The following is a 16162-nucleotide window of genomic DNA, read 5'->3' on the forward strand; positions in this document are numbered from 1 at the left end:
GCCACCCAGGTGCCCCATGAAATCTTTTGATAAAAGAATTTACTCTCAGCCATGCTCTTATCACCACCACAATATCTTGCCATATCTACATTATCATTACCTCCAAACTTAGTCCATACTCTTTGCTAAGTCAACTCATGTCTTTAAAAAAATATTTTCTAAAGACATTTCACGTCATTACCATAAATAGAAAGCCAGCATTGCTTGCCATGAAGACAACAAACTAAACACATCGTGACTAATACAAAGCAACAACAACAAAGGTCTATGGGCCCTTTGAAATCATCTCATAGTCACCAGCGACAAACAAACTTAACACACTTTCGGACCGTACCACACAGTTCTCACATCCCAGAGAGGACGAGGAGGAGTGTTTTGGGAACTGCAGTTACAGGGAGTGTCCCTGCCCCCTGTAGACCTGGATGACATGTGGAGGGAGCATAGAAATCCACATCTAGCACCAGCAACAGTCCTATGTCCTAATAACCCAAACCTTGTACCAGGACATGGGGCTTCAAAGCACTCATTGACATTCCTATGGGGACAATCCCTCCATTTCTCACCACCCTGGGGTCTGTCTCCATATCAAGAAGCAAAAAGACCAGCCCATGGTCCCTCTACCTGTCGCTGTTGCCCCAGATGTGTCCCCCAAGTGGGCCTGGCTCTTCTCTGAGGGGAGAACTCAGCTTTCCTATCTTGTAACACAGACTGAGACTCCGGCCCCAGGTGCTTCCTAATAGAAATTCTGTGAGTGCCTGGGAACATTTATTCCCCTCAAACCCAGTTACTTCTCCAGCAAGATCAGTTTCAGGTAAAAACCAGTCCTGGTGATTGATGACGGAGAGCAAGGAGGCCGAAAAGGATGCAAAAGCGGTTTCTAAATCTAATGCGTTCAGCAAAATGCTTCTACTTACTGAGTCTTGTGGACTGTTCCTGGCACTGGAGAGGAGGGCTGAGTTCTCACATTTGTAGTCCTGGCAAAAACAAAAACAAAGACAGGTGGAGGAACCCACATTGAAGACAAAATTCCAATTTGGAGTAGCCCAGTTTAGCATGACCCACGGTCTCTCACCATTTTTAGTCATCCCACTTGCTTTCTCTCTCTCTCCTTCCAACCGCCTCCTGGAGTGGGGGGGTGGGAGGTGTTTAGACCTGCCCTGCCCAACACAGCAGCCACTACTAGGCACCTACAACTAGTGTGAGCTGAAATGTGCTAGAAGTATGTACTACCCTCTGGATTTTGAAGACACTACTGAAAAAAATAAATTGATTGTAAAATGTCTCATTAATATTAATATCACATTAATATTTGTATATTGATTTCACATCAAAATGATATTTAACAGTATATTAAAATAAAGTATGTTGTATTTAAATATATAAATATATTGTGAATATTTAAAATAAAATATATTATTATAATTAATTTCATCTGTTTCTTTTTACTTTTTAATGTGGCTACTAGAAAATATTAAATTACATGTGTGGTTCTCCAGACATCTCTATTAGGCAGCAATGGTCTAGAATCTTCTCTAAGAGTAGATACTCCCCCCCCCCCCCCCCCCCGCCCCCAGCCTGAGGGCTGCATCCTGCTGCCCCATGACTGGTCCAGGCTGACTTTCCACAGCCTCATCCCAAGCCCTCCCACGCCCTCCCCTGCCCCCCCCCTCCCCCGCAACAGCTCCTGTTCCTGGAGCACCTGCATTGCTGTGTGCTTAATGCCCTTCATGTACTTTGTTCTTTAACCCTCACAAGGCTATCAGAAGCTGGTCTCCATCCCAGCCCCATGCTATGGGCACAGAATCACAAAGAGGCTGAGAACCTGTCTGAAGTACCTGGGCAGGGGTGCAGTGAAAGCAGAGCTTAGACCCAGATGTGAAGGGATGGATGTTCACTGTGCTGTTGTATTTTCCCCTGACACCTTTCCCACTTCTCCGTGAGGCATAGCACATGGGACCCATGGGAGCACATGGGAGGACATAGTTACAGTCCGTCGACATCCAACCCTCAAGCTCCAAATTGTTGTTAACTCCATGTCAGTGGGGTTTGACCTGGAGTCACCTCTTAAACCTCCTGGGCAGAGAGAGAGGTATGTGTGCATTCACACACAAACGAGGGAGACAGAGATATAGAAAGGTATCAAGAGAGACAGAGGAAGAAAGACAGGAAGAGAGAGAGAAGAAGCTGTCTACTCTCCTGTACCAGCCACAAGTTACTTAGACCCATGAACAGAGTTCTGTCAATAGTTTACACACACCGACAAAAGGAAAACCTCTCAGTATTTCCCTTTATTGCAGTTTTGCCAAAGACACTGGTCATGGAAAAATCCAGCAACCACAAGACCAAAACTGTGCTTGGACCCCTCCTTCCTCTGCATGGGAGATGGTCCCCATGCCACCCACCCATTACTGAAATGATTAACGAATTCAGGGAGGGAGGGAAGGATGGATTTAAACACAAATTATGCCCCTCGCCTTCCAGCAACCGCCTAAAGCAGCAGCCTTAGAGGGGAGACAGGAGGAAGATGTTGCCAAAAGCATGATTTTGCAGACAGATATACTTATTCTCCCTTGACAAATGTCTATTGTCTGAAAATGGCTATTTTTTCTTCCTTGTCTCTTGGTCCCATTTTCTATAGAGGCAAATAGAAGCTATGCTTGAGTGGAGTTCAGGCCTATAACAGATCTCACCTAACGGACAAGTTCCAAGTGTTACAGATCCCCTGGGGTCTGTGTGGTCCTTTCTTTGAAAGGGACCCAACCCCCCTGCCTACTTCCAGCTGGTCAAGGGATGCACCAACTACAGAGTCTCTTTCAGGAATAGGGACCAAGACACATGGAGAAAGTCTCTGGGCTCCTGAGGTCCAAAGCACTTGTATTCAAAGCCACTCTTGGCTCCGTAGCAGCCATTACTACAGGAAGGTCAAGTGTGGCTGCAGCCAAATCTAAGCCTTCCAGAGGAATCTGACCAGAAGAAAGGAGAAGGGAGGCCCTAGGTGAGCTGTTCCTGCCACAGTGATAAGAGTCCCCAGGCCTAGAAAGAGACCCTTACACTCAAGTAGGATCTTACCTGGGAACCCTCTCACTTGAGCAACTCCTATCCAGCTGTCCCCTCTAGAGACTTGCCTCCTTCTCTTGGCTCCTTCCTCACCTCCCGAGCCCCTCCCAGCAGCCAGCTGCCCAGTCTCCTACTTAGCTGAGGATCCCTCCTTGTGGTATTTCCACCTCATGTTCATTAGTCTGGAGCCTTCACCCCTAAGAGGTGGGAATGGCACCAACTCAGCCCACTGTCCTCAGAGGACTTCTGATACCATTAGACCCTTTCATACCCTGTGATTGTGTCTGCTCCATACTAACTGGCAGCCCCCCATCCTTTTTTACACAGTCCCTGTGTTATCCTGAACAAAGCAGCTAAATACACCCAGTTCCCTGTGCCTGTTTGCATCCTCACCTTGGAAACAGTGACAAGCACCTAAGTGGGTTCTAAGCCAGAAGCAGACAACAGAGAAGGAAGATCTCTCCAAAAGAGGGGAGGCAGCAGGGCTGTCTGACATTGTTCTGGTTTCCAGAAAGCCTCACTTGTCTCCTTGAGTCCTTATAATAAACTTCTGTATCTTTTGACTCAACCTGGTGTATCGTAATGAAAATTTTTCATTACGAAAGAGAAGATCTCTCTCTCCCCCTTACCACATCACTGAGTAGGACCCTAAGCAACCCATAGTTGCTGCCCATCTCTTTTTCCTTTGTCCCAAGTGCAGTGGACCCCTTCCCTGGACCTCATTCCTGCCCTTGAAGTCCAGTATTCTGCCCTTGGAATTCATGCCCTTTTGTGTCTTGGTTGGCAGATTTCAAAAGCTGGGACACGGATCACCAACAGTGAGGACTCAGCCAGTTTAAACAACGACCAAGCAAGAGAGCCCCACGGGGCCATTTGGCATCACCCTATAGAGGATTTGGCATGAACTGGTGTGAGCTCCCAAAGAGCCATGACAGACAGCATTTGAATGTGACACTCTTTGCACAGACATGACTTTTAAAGTCATTTAAACAGAACTCAGATAAACAGAAGGCCAAGACCACAGCTAAAGGACAGAAGTTGTGCTGGGGTTTGGAGGCATGGTGGGTTCCTAAAGATGGAGCCAGTAAGACCTGCAGGGACCCCAGGTGTGAAAGACAGGTGAGGCCAGTTTTCTAAATGTCCGCCAGGCCCACGGTACCCAAACATGTCCCGACTACAGAAGTGTGAGACTCCTGGAGAAGTCTGGATTCTGGGAGACACAGGGCAGGGTGAGAAGCTGACAAGGCCAGACCATGGGCCCTAGGTGATCACAGACAATAGACAAGTCCACCTTACCATGGAGGCTGCATTTGCCCAGGCAAAAAATCAGAATAACTCCTGAATGGCTGAACCAACTGGAGGACCTAACATAATCAAATCACGTAGATTTTTATCATCTCAGAGAGCTGACAACTTTATAATTATGACCAAAACCCAAAAGACATAAAAAAAATGAATAAAAATTTTCAAATCAGGTTTTCTGCATAAAAAAAAATAAGACCATTGGGGCACCTGGGTAGCTCAGTTGGTTGAGCGTCCGACTTTGGCTCAGGTCACGTTCTCACAGTTCGTGGGTTCGAGCCCCGCATCAGGCTCTAGGCTGACAGCTTGCTCAGAGCCTGGAGCCTGCTTCAGACTCGGGGTCTCCTTCTCTCTCTGCCCCTCCCCTGCTCACGCTTTGTCTGACTCCGTTTCTCAAAAGTAAATAAATCTAAAAAAAAATTTTTTTTAAAAAGACCATAAAGTACAAGACAAAGGACAAGGTGAAAAAAATTGTAACTCACTGAACAAAGGGATAGTTTTCATTTCTTGGAATTTCTGCTATGGAATGTCTGCACATGTGGAAAATGGCCAATGCCAAAGATATGCACTGAAGCATTTCTTTTTAATTACAAAATATTGGGAGCAACATAAATTTCCATTATTCAGAGACCAACTACATCAGTTATGGTGCATCCAGAAAACCTCAGAAAAGATAATGAGGCAGCTAGATATGGAATGATAGAGAAAAACAGTAAAATGCAGAGTGGTTCATATAGTATGCTACAATCTGTTCTTTGTTTTAAGATTATATGCATATATACTGTATGCACTGAAATCTCTGGAAGATAGATAAGAAACTGGTAAAAATAAATGGCTAATTTTGGAGATAGGAGCAAGTTGGCTGAGCAGAATGGAATAGAAGGGAAGTAGGGATTTTACACTTCTGACTCTTGTATACTCTGGGCATGTATTTTTGATGAACAATTTTTATTCTACCTTAAATTTTTTTTTTTCAAAGAAAATAATTTAGTGTCATGACATAAGGCATTTCTAGCAGAACCCTTTGGGTAGGGATTCATTTCTTGCCATTGTCTGAAAAAAAAAAGTTAGCTCACATAATGTAAATGACTTGGGGTTGCTTTGGAGGACAAGAACCCTGCCAGTGTGCTGTGAATGCAGAAATGATGGCATGGGGGGAGGGGATAGTTTAAGGGTTTTTACTGTGAAGTTCAAGTATGTGGCACACTACACTTGCCCCTTGTGTTCTCAGGGCAGGCAGTACTAATGGAGCACTGAGTTTTCCTGCTGAGCCCAGAGGTGTAGTCTAAGAACCCATCCCAACACAATCAGAAATGCCACCCATCCATGTATACTAACTGGTGCACGGCTGTAATCAAATCCCGTCCCCGGGTAGGATAGCCACACGGCAAAGCCCAGAAATCTGGCAGCAGGATCTCCACTCACATCGTCCCTCGGCAGCACCACTTGGTTCTAGGAAGAGACGTGGCATCACCAGCTTCCCAATGCCACCAATCCCTGCCACTGCCCAGTAGGAAGGCAAGGAGGCATCCAACTTCCCAAGGCCCATCTTCCGAAAATGTCATCTAGGCCCTACCTGACACCCCCAGATCAGGGAGTCCTTCTGAGAAAATGCCAGTTACCTTCAGCAAGGAAGTCGGCTCCCTGGTTTCCCCCAACTTAGAAAATTCCGTGTAAATGTCAGATTAAGCTCTTCAGTCCTCTGCTTTTAAAATGAGAGATAAAATTTAGCTCCCTATTCCCAGATGTTAAAATCTCTGCTTCTCCCCAGGGCAAAGAAATCAATGTGAGTAAGCTCTGTATTTTTTTTCCCTTGGAACACGACCACTTCCAGCAATTTATTTGACTGACTATGCCTTCTATTACCATGTAAATTGTTTCAGACTGCAGGAAAAAAAAAAGTATTAATCTCCTCTCAGTAAGTCATAAAATAAAGAAATCAATTTCAAGGTCAATTTAGCCCAAATAACACCTGCTGCCCTTTTTTGTAACATGCAGACTTCTCTGAAACACTAGGCTGTTGTCTAAGGCATCAATAGATGAAGCTACGGAAAACTGAGTTTCACATCAGTCAGAGCAGCACCAGGGGAGACCCTGGGCCCGTGGCCTAATAGCATGGAGTATGAATTTGGAAAGGAGAGGGTTAACAGGTTCAGCAAAATGACCCTCTGCAGGTCAAGGCAGGAAAGTGGAAAGAGAGCCACAACAGGGGGTCAGGTACAGGTGGATTCAAGGCAGGAGTCTGGCTGATTTGCTGTGTGACTCTGGGAAAGTTACTTAACCTCCCTGAGCCTCAGAGTCTGCATCTGTAAAATAAGTAAAATGAGGAAGACTGATCTTACAGGATTCTTCAACCCAGTCTATTGTGGAGTTTCTCAAAATGTAGACGCCGTGGTCTAAGCGGCCAAGTTTGTGTAGCTACTCTTTATCAACAGACAGGCTAGTGTGACAGTTAAGAAAACAGGCTGACCGCCAGTGTGTAAACCATCTTTGTTCCACTTGTGAGCCCCATGACGCTGGACAAGATACTTCACTCCTACTATCAGAGATCCTTTATCCAGAAGATAGAAGTAATGATGTCACCCATTTCTAGAAAGAGGGAACTACCATCTTCAACTAACGGACAAGTAAACTGGTCTAAGGAAGGTTAAACAACTCACCCAAGGTTGCACAACTTAACCGAGAAGGCAGTTCCAGGTCAGAACCCTGGAACCCCTGCATCCAAAGCCATTGCGCTGTCCCCCAGACCACAGTGCTTCCTGGTTTCCATGGCCCCATGATCGAAGTGTCACACAAACCCCAGAACCTCAGGCAGGAAATTGTAGCACGCTAGGCTTTCTCTCGCACACCCTGTGAGTGAACGAGGCCTTTCCATCACACGTTCCCATTGCCTCCACCACCCCACAAAACCATCCGTGAAGAGATCACAGAATGGGACCAGCAGCTTTTCACTGGCAGACCAGGACCCAGGAGACTGGGGAAGTCCATCTTCTGGACCTCTCTCATCAGGAATCCATTGTTCCTCCCCATCCTGCCCCACATGAACCACCCCAGCCCTGGCCTCACCTGACCTACGTCCTTATGCAGTATTTAGTTTTCCAGATATATCCAGGTGGTCCCAAACCATCCTCTCTCCATTTCTGCAAAAGCCAACCCTGTAATCCTACCTGTCCATCTAATCTGCTCCCAAGCTGTACTGTCCTACCTGTGAGATGCATCCCCTAGTGCCCATGCCTGAACTCAGATCACATTCTCTACAGTGGCTTCCACCAAGGCCTCCCTGGCCCTATTCTCTCCCCCGCTCACCCTCCTCTATTCCATACCACTGGAATTATCTTCAAGTATAAATTGGTTATGTTATTCTCACTTAAACACACTTCCAGGCTCCCATGTCACTGAACACAGTGTTGGCCAATGTTTACGTGGGGATGCATTGAGGACTATGGTCCTTGGACATGTCACTCAGTCATGGAGACACTCAGCAGCCCACATCTGGCAATGGTAACTCTAATACAGCTACAGACAAGATGCCTGGACCTCCTAAAATATAATGCCAGAAAAGCAAAGCCACAGTTAATTGAGCATTTACTATGTACTTCAATGTAGAATCACACAGCTAGTTAATTGGCAGAAGCTGAAAAGGGCTTAGGCCCTGGGCCATAGTTCCCACTCACTTTTTAAGAGTTTTATTGTGATAAAATTCACCTAACATATAATTCATTTAAAATGTACAATTCACTGGTTTTGAGTGTATTCACAGATATGTGCAACTGTCACCAGGGTCATTTTTAGAATATTTCATCACCTAAAAAAAATCCCATTTAACCATCACCCTTTACCCCTCCATATCCCGCTCTAGCCCTAGATGACCATTAATCTACTGTCTCTATCAATTTGCCTATTCTGGACATTTAGTATAAAGGTACTCATACAAGACACGGTCTTGTGACTGGCATAATGCTGTCATGGTTGATCCAAATTGTAGCACATATCAGAACTTCATTTTTTATGGCTAAAAAATATTACACTACATGGCTAAACCACATTTTGTTTATCCACTAATCTTTTGATGGACATTTGGGTTGTTTCTGCCTTTGGCTGTTATGAATAACGCTGCTACAAACACTTGTGTATGCATTTTTGTGTGAACATATGTTTTCCATTTTCTCAAGTATACACCTAGGAGTATATAGGAATAAAGGAGTTGTCGGCCCTGTGGTAATTGTATGTTTAATTGTTCAAGGAAACACTACAGTGTTTTCCACAGGGTCTGCACCATTTTACATTCCTACCAGCAGTGTGTGAGGGTCCGAATTTCTCCATATACTCATAAACACTTGTTATTACCTGTGTTTTTTATTCTAGCCACCTTACTGGATGTCAAGTGGAACTGGATCGTGGTTTTGGTTTGCATTTCCCTGATGACTAATATGGTCCAGCATCTTTCCATGTGCTTGTGGGCCATGTGTTTATCTTCCTCAGAGAACTGTCTTTTCAGATCCTTTACCCGTTTTTAAACTGGGTTGTCTTTTAATAATTGAGCTTTAAGGGTTCTTTGTATATTTTAGGTACAAGAGCCTGACTGGATGTATCATTTGCAAATATTTTCTACCATTCTTTAGGCTGTGTGATCACTTTGTGTGTGTGTGTGTGTGTGTGTGTGTGTGTGTGTGTGTGTGTGTGTGGTCACTTTTGAACAATGTCTTATACTAAAGTGGCTTGGTCATGTGGTTTACACATAAGCAATAGTGGGACAGGTCACACATACTTTCAGTTTTCTCTCCCAGCTCCTGCAGGGGGTTAAGACTGGGACACAGGTTTTGAGGGCCTCTATTTAACCGAGTCAACACACAAACAAAAAATGCCAGGACTCGATACCACACAAATCAAGTCAGACTCTCTGGAGTTGAAGCAAAAGCTTTGATAATTCTTAAATCTCCCCAGGTGATGACAATGTACAGGCAGACTGTGAACCACTGGTCTAAGCCCTGAGTAAATGTTGTCTTTGTCCTGGAGGGAGCTGTCTTTTGAGTCAAGGTCAGCCCACCAGGCAGCAGGACATCTGCAAGTAGTACTGCCAGATTCCCTGCCATGAGGTCCTGCAGTTCTCATTTACCATGGCAGCTCCTATACCTCCAAATGCTCTCTCCAAAGACAGGCAAGTGGATCAAGGCCTAGGATATTCACAAAGAAAATAGCTAAGTGCATGGATCTGGGACAATGTCTGCGAAGTTCAAAAACCCCAAACAGAGCCAAAAAGTAGAAACAATCCAAATGTCCATCAACAGATGAATGAATAGGCAAAATGTGGTCTATCCATGCGGTAGACTAAGATCCAGCCACAGAAAGGAATGAGGTTCTGATTCAGGCTGCAACACAGGTTAACCTTGAAAACAAACTAAGTGAAATAAGCCAGATATAAAAGGCCTCATATTGTACTATCGCACGGGCATGAGGGCTACAGAGACAGAGAAAAAGCAAACTAATGGTTTCAAGGCACTAGGAAGAGGAGAGAATAGGGAATAAAGCTTTGTGGATACAGGGTTTTGTTTGGGAAGATGCATGTATTTCGGAACTAGATAGAGATGACTGTTACACGATATTGTCAATGCACTAAATGCCACTCAGTCGTTCACTTCAAAATGGTTAATTTTATGTTAATTTTACCCCAATGGTTTTAAAAGATGAAATAAATCTCAACCAACCCAAACCTCTATCCCTTTGTCCATTTTTTTGGTGAGTTGACCATATCTTTTTCCCAACAAAAATAAATATATGAAACCACAGACTTCGACATACATCTATACAATCAAGAGAAGTTGCCTCCTCTATTAATCTCAAAAGCCATTAAAATTAATAGAGTCTGTATCAGGAATGTCTAATAGAGTTACCAATTCACTGAATCAAGAAACAAGCATGAGTGATAGCAGAAATGTGGTCCCCCCACACACACAATGAGGATGTCATCCTCACGTGTGAGTGAGGTGCAGTTAAGTATGGCCTACCAGCCCATCTGTGGGGGCATGGATGGCATGTGACACCTGAGGGAGGATATTCACTCAGGAGGGAGCAGCCCACCTGGCCATGCTGCCATGTGAGGGGTATTTTTGAAAATAGAAGCTTGAGAGGCATGGTAAAAAACCACTCTGGGAGAGAAATACCACTTCATCACTGTGCCCTTGCAAGGAAACTTAAAGCGCACACACACAAAAAAATGTCCATTTGCACATAGGCAACAATGTCTGAAAGAGACGTAACGAGACAAGGGAAAGCAGGACATACAGACGTCTCTGCAAAAATGCTAGGAGATGCGGCATGGAGATAAAAGAGGGCATTAGTGATGCACGATGAAACTCGGACATTTTTCTGGCTCGAGATGCTGAACACAGCACTCAAGTTTTTCCAAGGACGAGAACAGCATGGGGCTGGTGAAGGAGACATGGGTTATTACAGGAGCTTTTGCAAGATGAAGTCGGGGAGAATGGCAAAACAAGTGAAGTGTTAAATAAATACTTCCTGAATGGAATCACGAGGGAGAACACTAAAATTAGGATGTCTGACAAGGGCTTTTTATCCAATCTGCTCAGGATTTCTTCAGGGTTCCTGAGAGAGGAGTTGTCAGTGACCCACATGACACCACGGGCCATTTATGCAGAAATGAGATAGTTGAAGCACGGGGCACTGGGCAGGCTGATTAGAGGGATGTGGACCTAACTCAATGAAACCAGCAATGCCTACGGCAGCCCTGAGACAGTCCTAGAGACAAGTATCCGCAATGAAAGAGGGCACCAACCAGAGAATCACTACACTGCACAGGCTGAGAGAGTGGGTTCTAGAGTCAGGCAGCCCAGCATTGGAGATCTTGCTCTGTTTTTTAATCAATGCATGACCTTGAACAACTCACTCCACCTCCCTGAGCCTTTGCTCTCCCATCTGTAGAATGGAGATAATAGCTTTATCATAGGAGGATGTTAAATCAGACAATCATAAAAATCTAGTGAATTGTTAACTGTTACCATCCCATTTCACAAAAAATAAACCGAGTCCGAAGTGGTTCAACAGCATTCGTGGATGTCCCTAACCTATGTATTGGCTTTTACTGTGTACGTGGCGTTTTGTGGCAAGAACTGTGGGTGAAACACGTCGTTTGATCTCTATAACAACCTAAGTGACTCAGGAGACAGACTGGACCTCTCCCCAGCTGTGTGACCTGGCACATGTCATGTAATCTCTCTATGCCTCAGTTTCCTCTTCTGATAAAATGGGGATAGTAACAGCACCTTTTCCACAGGGCTGCCATGAAGATAAAAGAGGTACTGTGTGTAAAGGTCTGAGGATAGAGCCTGGCACGTGCCAATAAATGCGACAGTCATATTGTTAATGATATTAGCTCATCTTACAAATGAGGCCCAGACAGGGTAAGCAAATTGCCCAAGGACACGTAGCTGCTAAGGGAAGAGTGTGTGTGTGACTCTAGTCCCTGCTCCTCTTTCTGAGTCTCTCAAGAGACACTTGGGGCTTAACGAGCCACCACTTCTCCCTGGAATTCGCACCCACCTGAGACATAACACAGTGTAGAGGTTAAGACACTGTGCTCTGTACTCAGATCAGCCTGGCTTCGAATGTAAGCTCTGCTCTTGACGTGGCATGTGACTGTAGCGGGTTCTTTCTTCTCTGTTTGTGTGCTCATCTTCAAGAGGGTGGTGGTGGGGATAAGAGCACATCAATTCCTCAATTTGTGGCAACTGTTAATGTTTTCTGCTGGCCCTATGTAGAAGGTGAGATAGTGACTAGGCTAAGCTGTGCCATGCATGGCCTCCTTCCACTAAGCTGCTCTAGATGCATCCATCTAGATGCCCTTCCGCCTCATCAGCTGGTCTCTATCCTGTGCCCCGCGTCCTGTCTGTCCCTGTGGCCCGCCAACAGGAACAACTCCGTGGGAATGTGGTCTGATACTCAGGGGACCCGGGTGTAAGCCAAGTCCCCAGGATTAGGGCTCTCTTGAGACTGCCTCCCTGCGGAAGAGGGAACCGTCAGCTCTTTTAACAGGGAAATAATTGCAAGTTTGAATGTGGATTCGACGCCGAACAACTGCAATTAGAAGCCGCCTTCTGTTCGGAACAACTGCTGCTTAAATGTAATCCCCGTGTCGTGCATAAACCCCAAATGAGTTTCTCAGCTTTGCTTTCAACTACACTGACTGCATTAGAACGCCCTCAGTTCCTTTCCTGAAGCACACATTGCTTCCTAGCGCTCAGCGGCTTCTCTCTGTTCTTAAGTCATCCAAACGCCTTACCTGAGCCCTCCAGGCCTTGCATGTGGTCTGCCCCCTGCTCACCCTTCATCCTCTTCCTCCTCACCTCACCCTCTCTCACTCTGAGCTCCAGCTGTTCCTCCTATTGCCCCAACACGGGAAGGTCTTTACTTGCCTTCTGCTACTGGAACTCCTATGTACGGGGGTAATAACAGCACCTTTTCCACAGGGCTGCCGTGAGGGTAAATGAGTTACTGCGTGTAAAGGTCGGAGAACAGAGCCTGGCACGTACCAATAAATGTGACAATTATATTATCAGTGATATTAGCTCATCTTACAAATGAGGCCCTTTAGGTCTGCAATCCAAACACCTCCTCCAGGAAGCCTTCTGCAATGTACCACACTAAGTAAGGAACCCCTGTGACATACCCTTACAGCACTGTGTACATTGTGGCACTTCCTAAAGCTTGTGAGTATTCCGTTGTATTAGTTATTGGCATTATTTGCACAATGAATAACAGGATGATGGTCACCCCCACATAACTGTGTCCCATCCATGTCCCATGAATGCTTTGTTCTACCCCCAGCATAGCCACCAGTGGCGCACAGCAAGTACTCAACACACCTATGTGGAAAGAACAAGCGTTTAATCATGCAAATGGATTATTCTTCCTAATGAGTACAAACTGATTGAGGTAGGACCTGCGTCTGAAACCTATTTCTGTTCCTCACAGAACCTAGCACAATCCCTAGCACATAGGAGGTACACAGTGTGAATCAGCATTTTTAATCAAACTCATGCTTTAGTCCCTATTTTCATTTCTGTCAGGAAAGTGCCAGCCCAAGTCCCTGGCAACCCTTCCCCATCCTCCTCTAGATCCAGTCAAATGAAATCTGAGGGTTGTCAGCATGGGGATTTGACCTTACTTAGGAAGACAGATGACCCTTTCCATCTCATTAAAAAAAAAAAAAAATCCATCCTAGCACTGCCCATGCTGATATTCCTGCATCATCCCAACCTGCAGACCTCCTCAGAGGAGAAGTTGAAATAAAGGGAAATACCCCTTGCTTGGCTGGTCCCAGGAAAAACTCTGGTCTGTTCTCACCCCTGCAAGACTGGGAAGTGACAGGGAAGGACTTGCCTCCATGTATAATGTTCCAGGCTCTGCCCTTTGAGGAATGGGATCATTAAGATGGGTTATGACATAAATGTAATGCCATCTGCTCAACAGCTTCCTGCCTCTGGGCTGCCCTTGGCTGGAATCCCACCAATTTACCTTTAATTAAACCAGAGTGTAGTTGTCCCCCAACCTGTTGGCCAGCAGTGGGATCAGGAGGCACTGCCCCAAGAGCAAAGTCGGGACAGCATCAGACATCATGGAAGGTAACATTTCCACCTGCTCCCCGAAGATGGCACACTTGGCGGGGGGCGGCTTAAGACCCACATAAAGCAGATGTTTGGAAGCCAAGAGCCTCCCTAAGAGAATAACGAGTGTTGAAGCAGGACCAGCTGGAGGCAGCAAGCCAGCCGAGCAGCCCTGGCCTTGGTCTAACGCCCGCCGTACTGGCAGCATGGCATCGGGCATGATTAAGGGGGAAGTCTAAACCACTATGGGGAGAAGGAGGCACTTCTCTCAGTCCTTGAGAAGATCTGCAAGCTCAGTGGGCACTTATCCCAAAGAAACAGTGCCAGGCAAAGCTGAGACCCACGCAGCTGGGGATGTTTTCCCACAAGCTCCATTACCAATCAGTCCCTGCAGCTGCTCCCAGATCAGAGTGGAATCCAATCAGTCAATGTTCCTGGGAACCCAGAAAAGCAAGCCCACATTCCCTGCCTCTCTGGGCTCAGCCTTCACTTACCTGAATGGTGCTAGGGTTCCCCCATGAACCGGCACCGTGCTAGACCCAGCAAGACTGCTGTGAAGAAAAGAAGCACACTCCCTGCCCTCCCGGGGCTTAAAAGTCTGTTGTGGAAGATACTAAGGAAGTAATTACGAAATTGGGTACTTGTAAGTATGATAGGTGCCATCAAAGGAAAAGTCCAGGGTGGCACATCAATATCTGAAAGATGATCAAAGGTGGTAGAAAAAGTGGGGCTGGAAGCAATCCTGGCAGAGGCGGGCAACTCAGGCAAAGGCCCTAAGCTGGCATTTAAGAGATCAAACCAGTGCCCGTATGGCAGCAGAAAGAGCAGGATAAACAAGTCACACGATCAGGGTCTTAGAGGCCATGCTAAGAACTTTGACCATTCTTGGAGAGCAGCAGGGTGTTGAAACAAGATCAGAGGTGTTTGGAAAACCACTTTGGACTTTAGGGGTGCAGGAGTGGATGGGTGAACACAGTAGGAGGCCGCAAGGGGAATCCAAGAATCCCGATGCTATAGATGAAAGGAGAGATGTGGAGGATAAGGTGTTGAGGGAATGACTTCCTAGGACAGAAGAATTCAAGGGTATGGAGATTGAGGGAGGGGAGGAAAGGAGGACTCCCCAGCTTCTATAGGAACACGTGGGCAGGTGGTTGTGCTGTTCCCTGAGCTGGAGGAGAAGATGGAGAGCTCCATGTTGACCTCGCTGGAGAATTAGAGATGTGTGTGCTCCATGCGCTTGAACCTCTGGGGCTGAGGGGTTGGAAACAACCTGGCCCTGTGGAGTCTCATCTCCATTTAACCTCCATTTTCTACATGGCTCATTATTGGTGCTTCACAGAGGGGTTCCTCAGGATTCGTTTAGAATCTGCTGAGAACCATGAAGGCCTCAGAACTAACAGCTGTCAGAACTAAATTAATAAAACAACAAGGCAGCCTTTTCTTTCTTTCCTCCTTTTTCTTCCCCCCACCCTCCCCGCCCCCCATGCCCAGAATCGCTGTGCGGGAATATTTGCAGAAAGCACCTGATCTCCCAGTGGCTTTTCATGTTTTAAAATTGACAATTCTTTCATTCCAGTCAATAAACTTCTAAATGTCAGACCATGGATGGGGTTTTCCTGGCGGGGTTTGGGGTCCAAGGTCCTTTATGAGATGCAAGAGGGATGAGGGAACAGAAATAGATCTCTCTCTCTCTCTTCCACCCTCTTTTCCACATGCTTATGCGCATGCACGTGCACTCACTCACACACACACACACACACACACACACACTCCAGCAAGTGACATTTGGTTACCAGAAAGAACAGTGGCCAACATGCCTTCTGATAAAATAAGAGCAAGCAGAAGTCTAAGTCGTCCATCAGAAATTTCAAAACCCAAAACCTCCTGGCTTGCATCTAACTTAGATTCATCTGGTGGCAAGAAAGTCCCCTAATAGAAGATTCTCTGTATTAGGCTGAACCAAAAGAAACCTCCAACATTTGACAGTAAAGAACAGCCATTCATCAGTCTAATGATATTTATTTATCCCGCTTAGTATGGATATTGGCTTTCTTGCAGAAATATTAATGTGTTTGATTATGGAGTGTTGCCCCAGGTCCCACTGGAGGCGTGATGTAATGGATTGCAGGGACAACTGATAGCCTTCCTAAAGTCTGAAAAATGGTGAGCTCCAAACCACACCT

The 16162-nt window shown here is 45.9% G+C and overlaps 1 protein-coding gene across 3 annotated transcripts in view; it reads right to left on the minus strand.

The window, feature by feature from the left end:
- The window catches only part of RBFOX1 (RNA binding fox-1 homolog 1), a 2060838-nt gene that overhangs the window by 1783612 nt on the left and 261064 nt on the right, over nucleotides 1-16162 (minus strand). For all 3 annotated transcript variants that reach the window (XM_045047971.1, XM_023246513.2, XM_023246510.2), the window contains one exon: nucleotides 915-974. In XM_045047971.1, coding sequence (XP_044903906.1) covers nucleotides 915-974 — 60 coding nt within the window. The remainder of the gene's footprint in view (nucleotides 1-914; nucleotides 975-16162) is intronic.

Source organism: Felis catus, chromosome E3 (genome assembly GCF_018350175.1).
Source record: "Felis catus isolate Fca126 chromosome E3, F.catus_Fca126_mat1.0, whole genome shotgun sequence".
NCBI lineage: Eukaryota > Metazoa > Chordata > Mammalia > Carnivora > Felidae > Felis > Felis catus.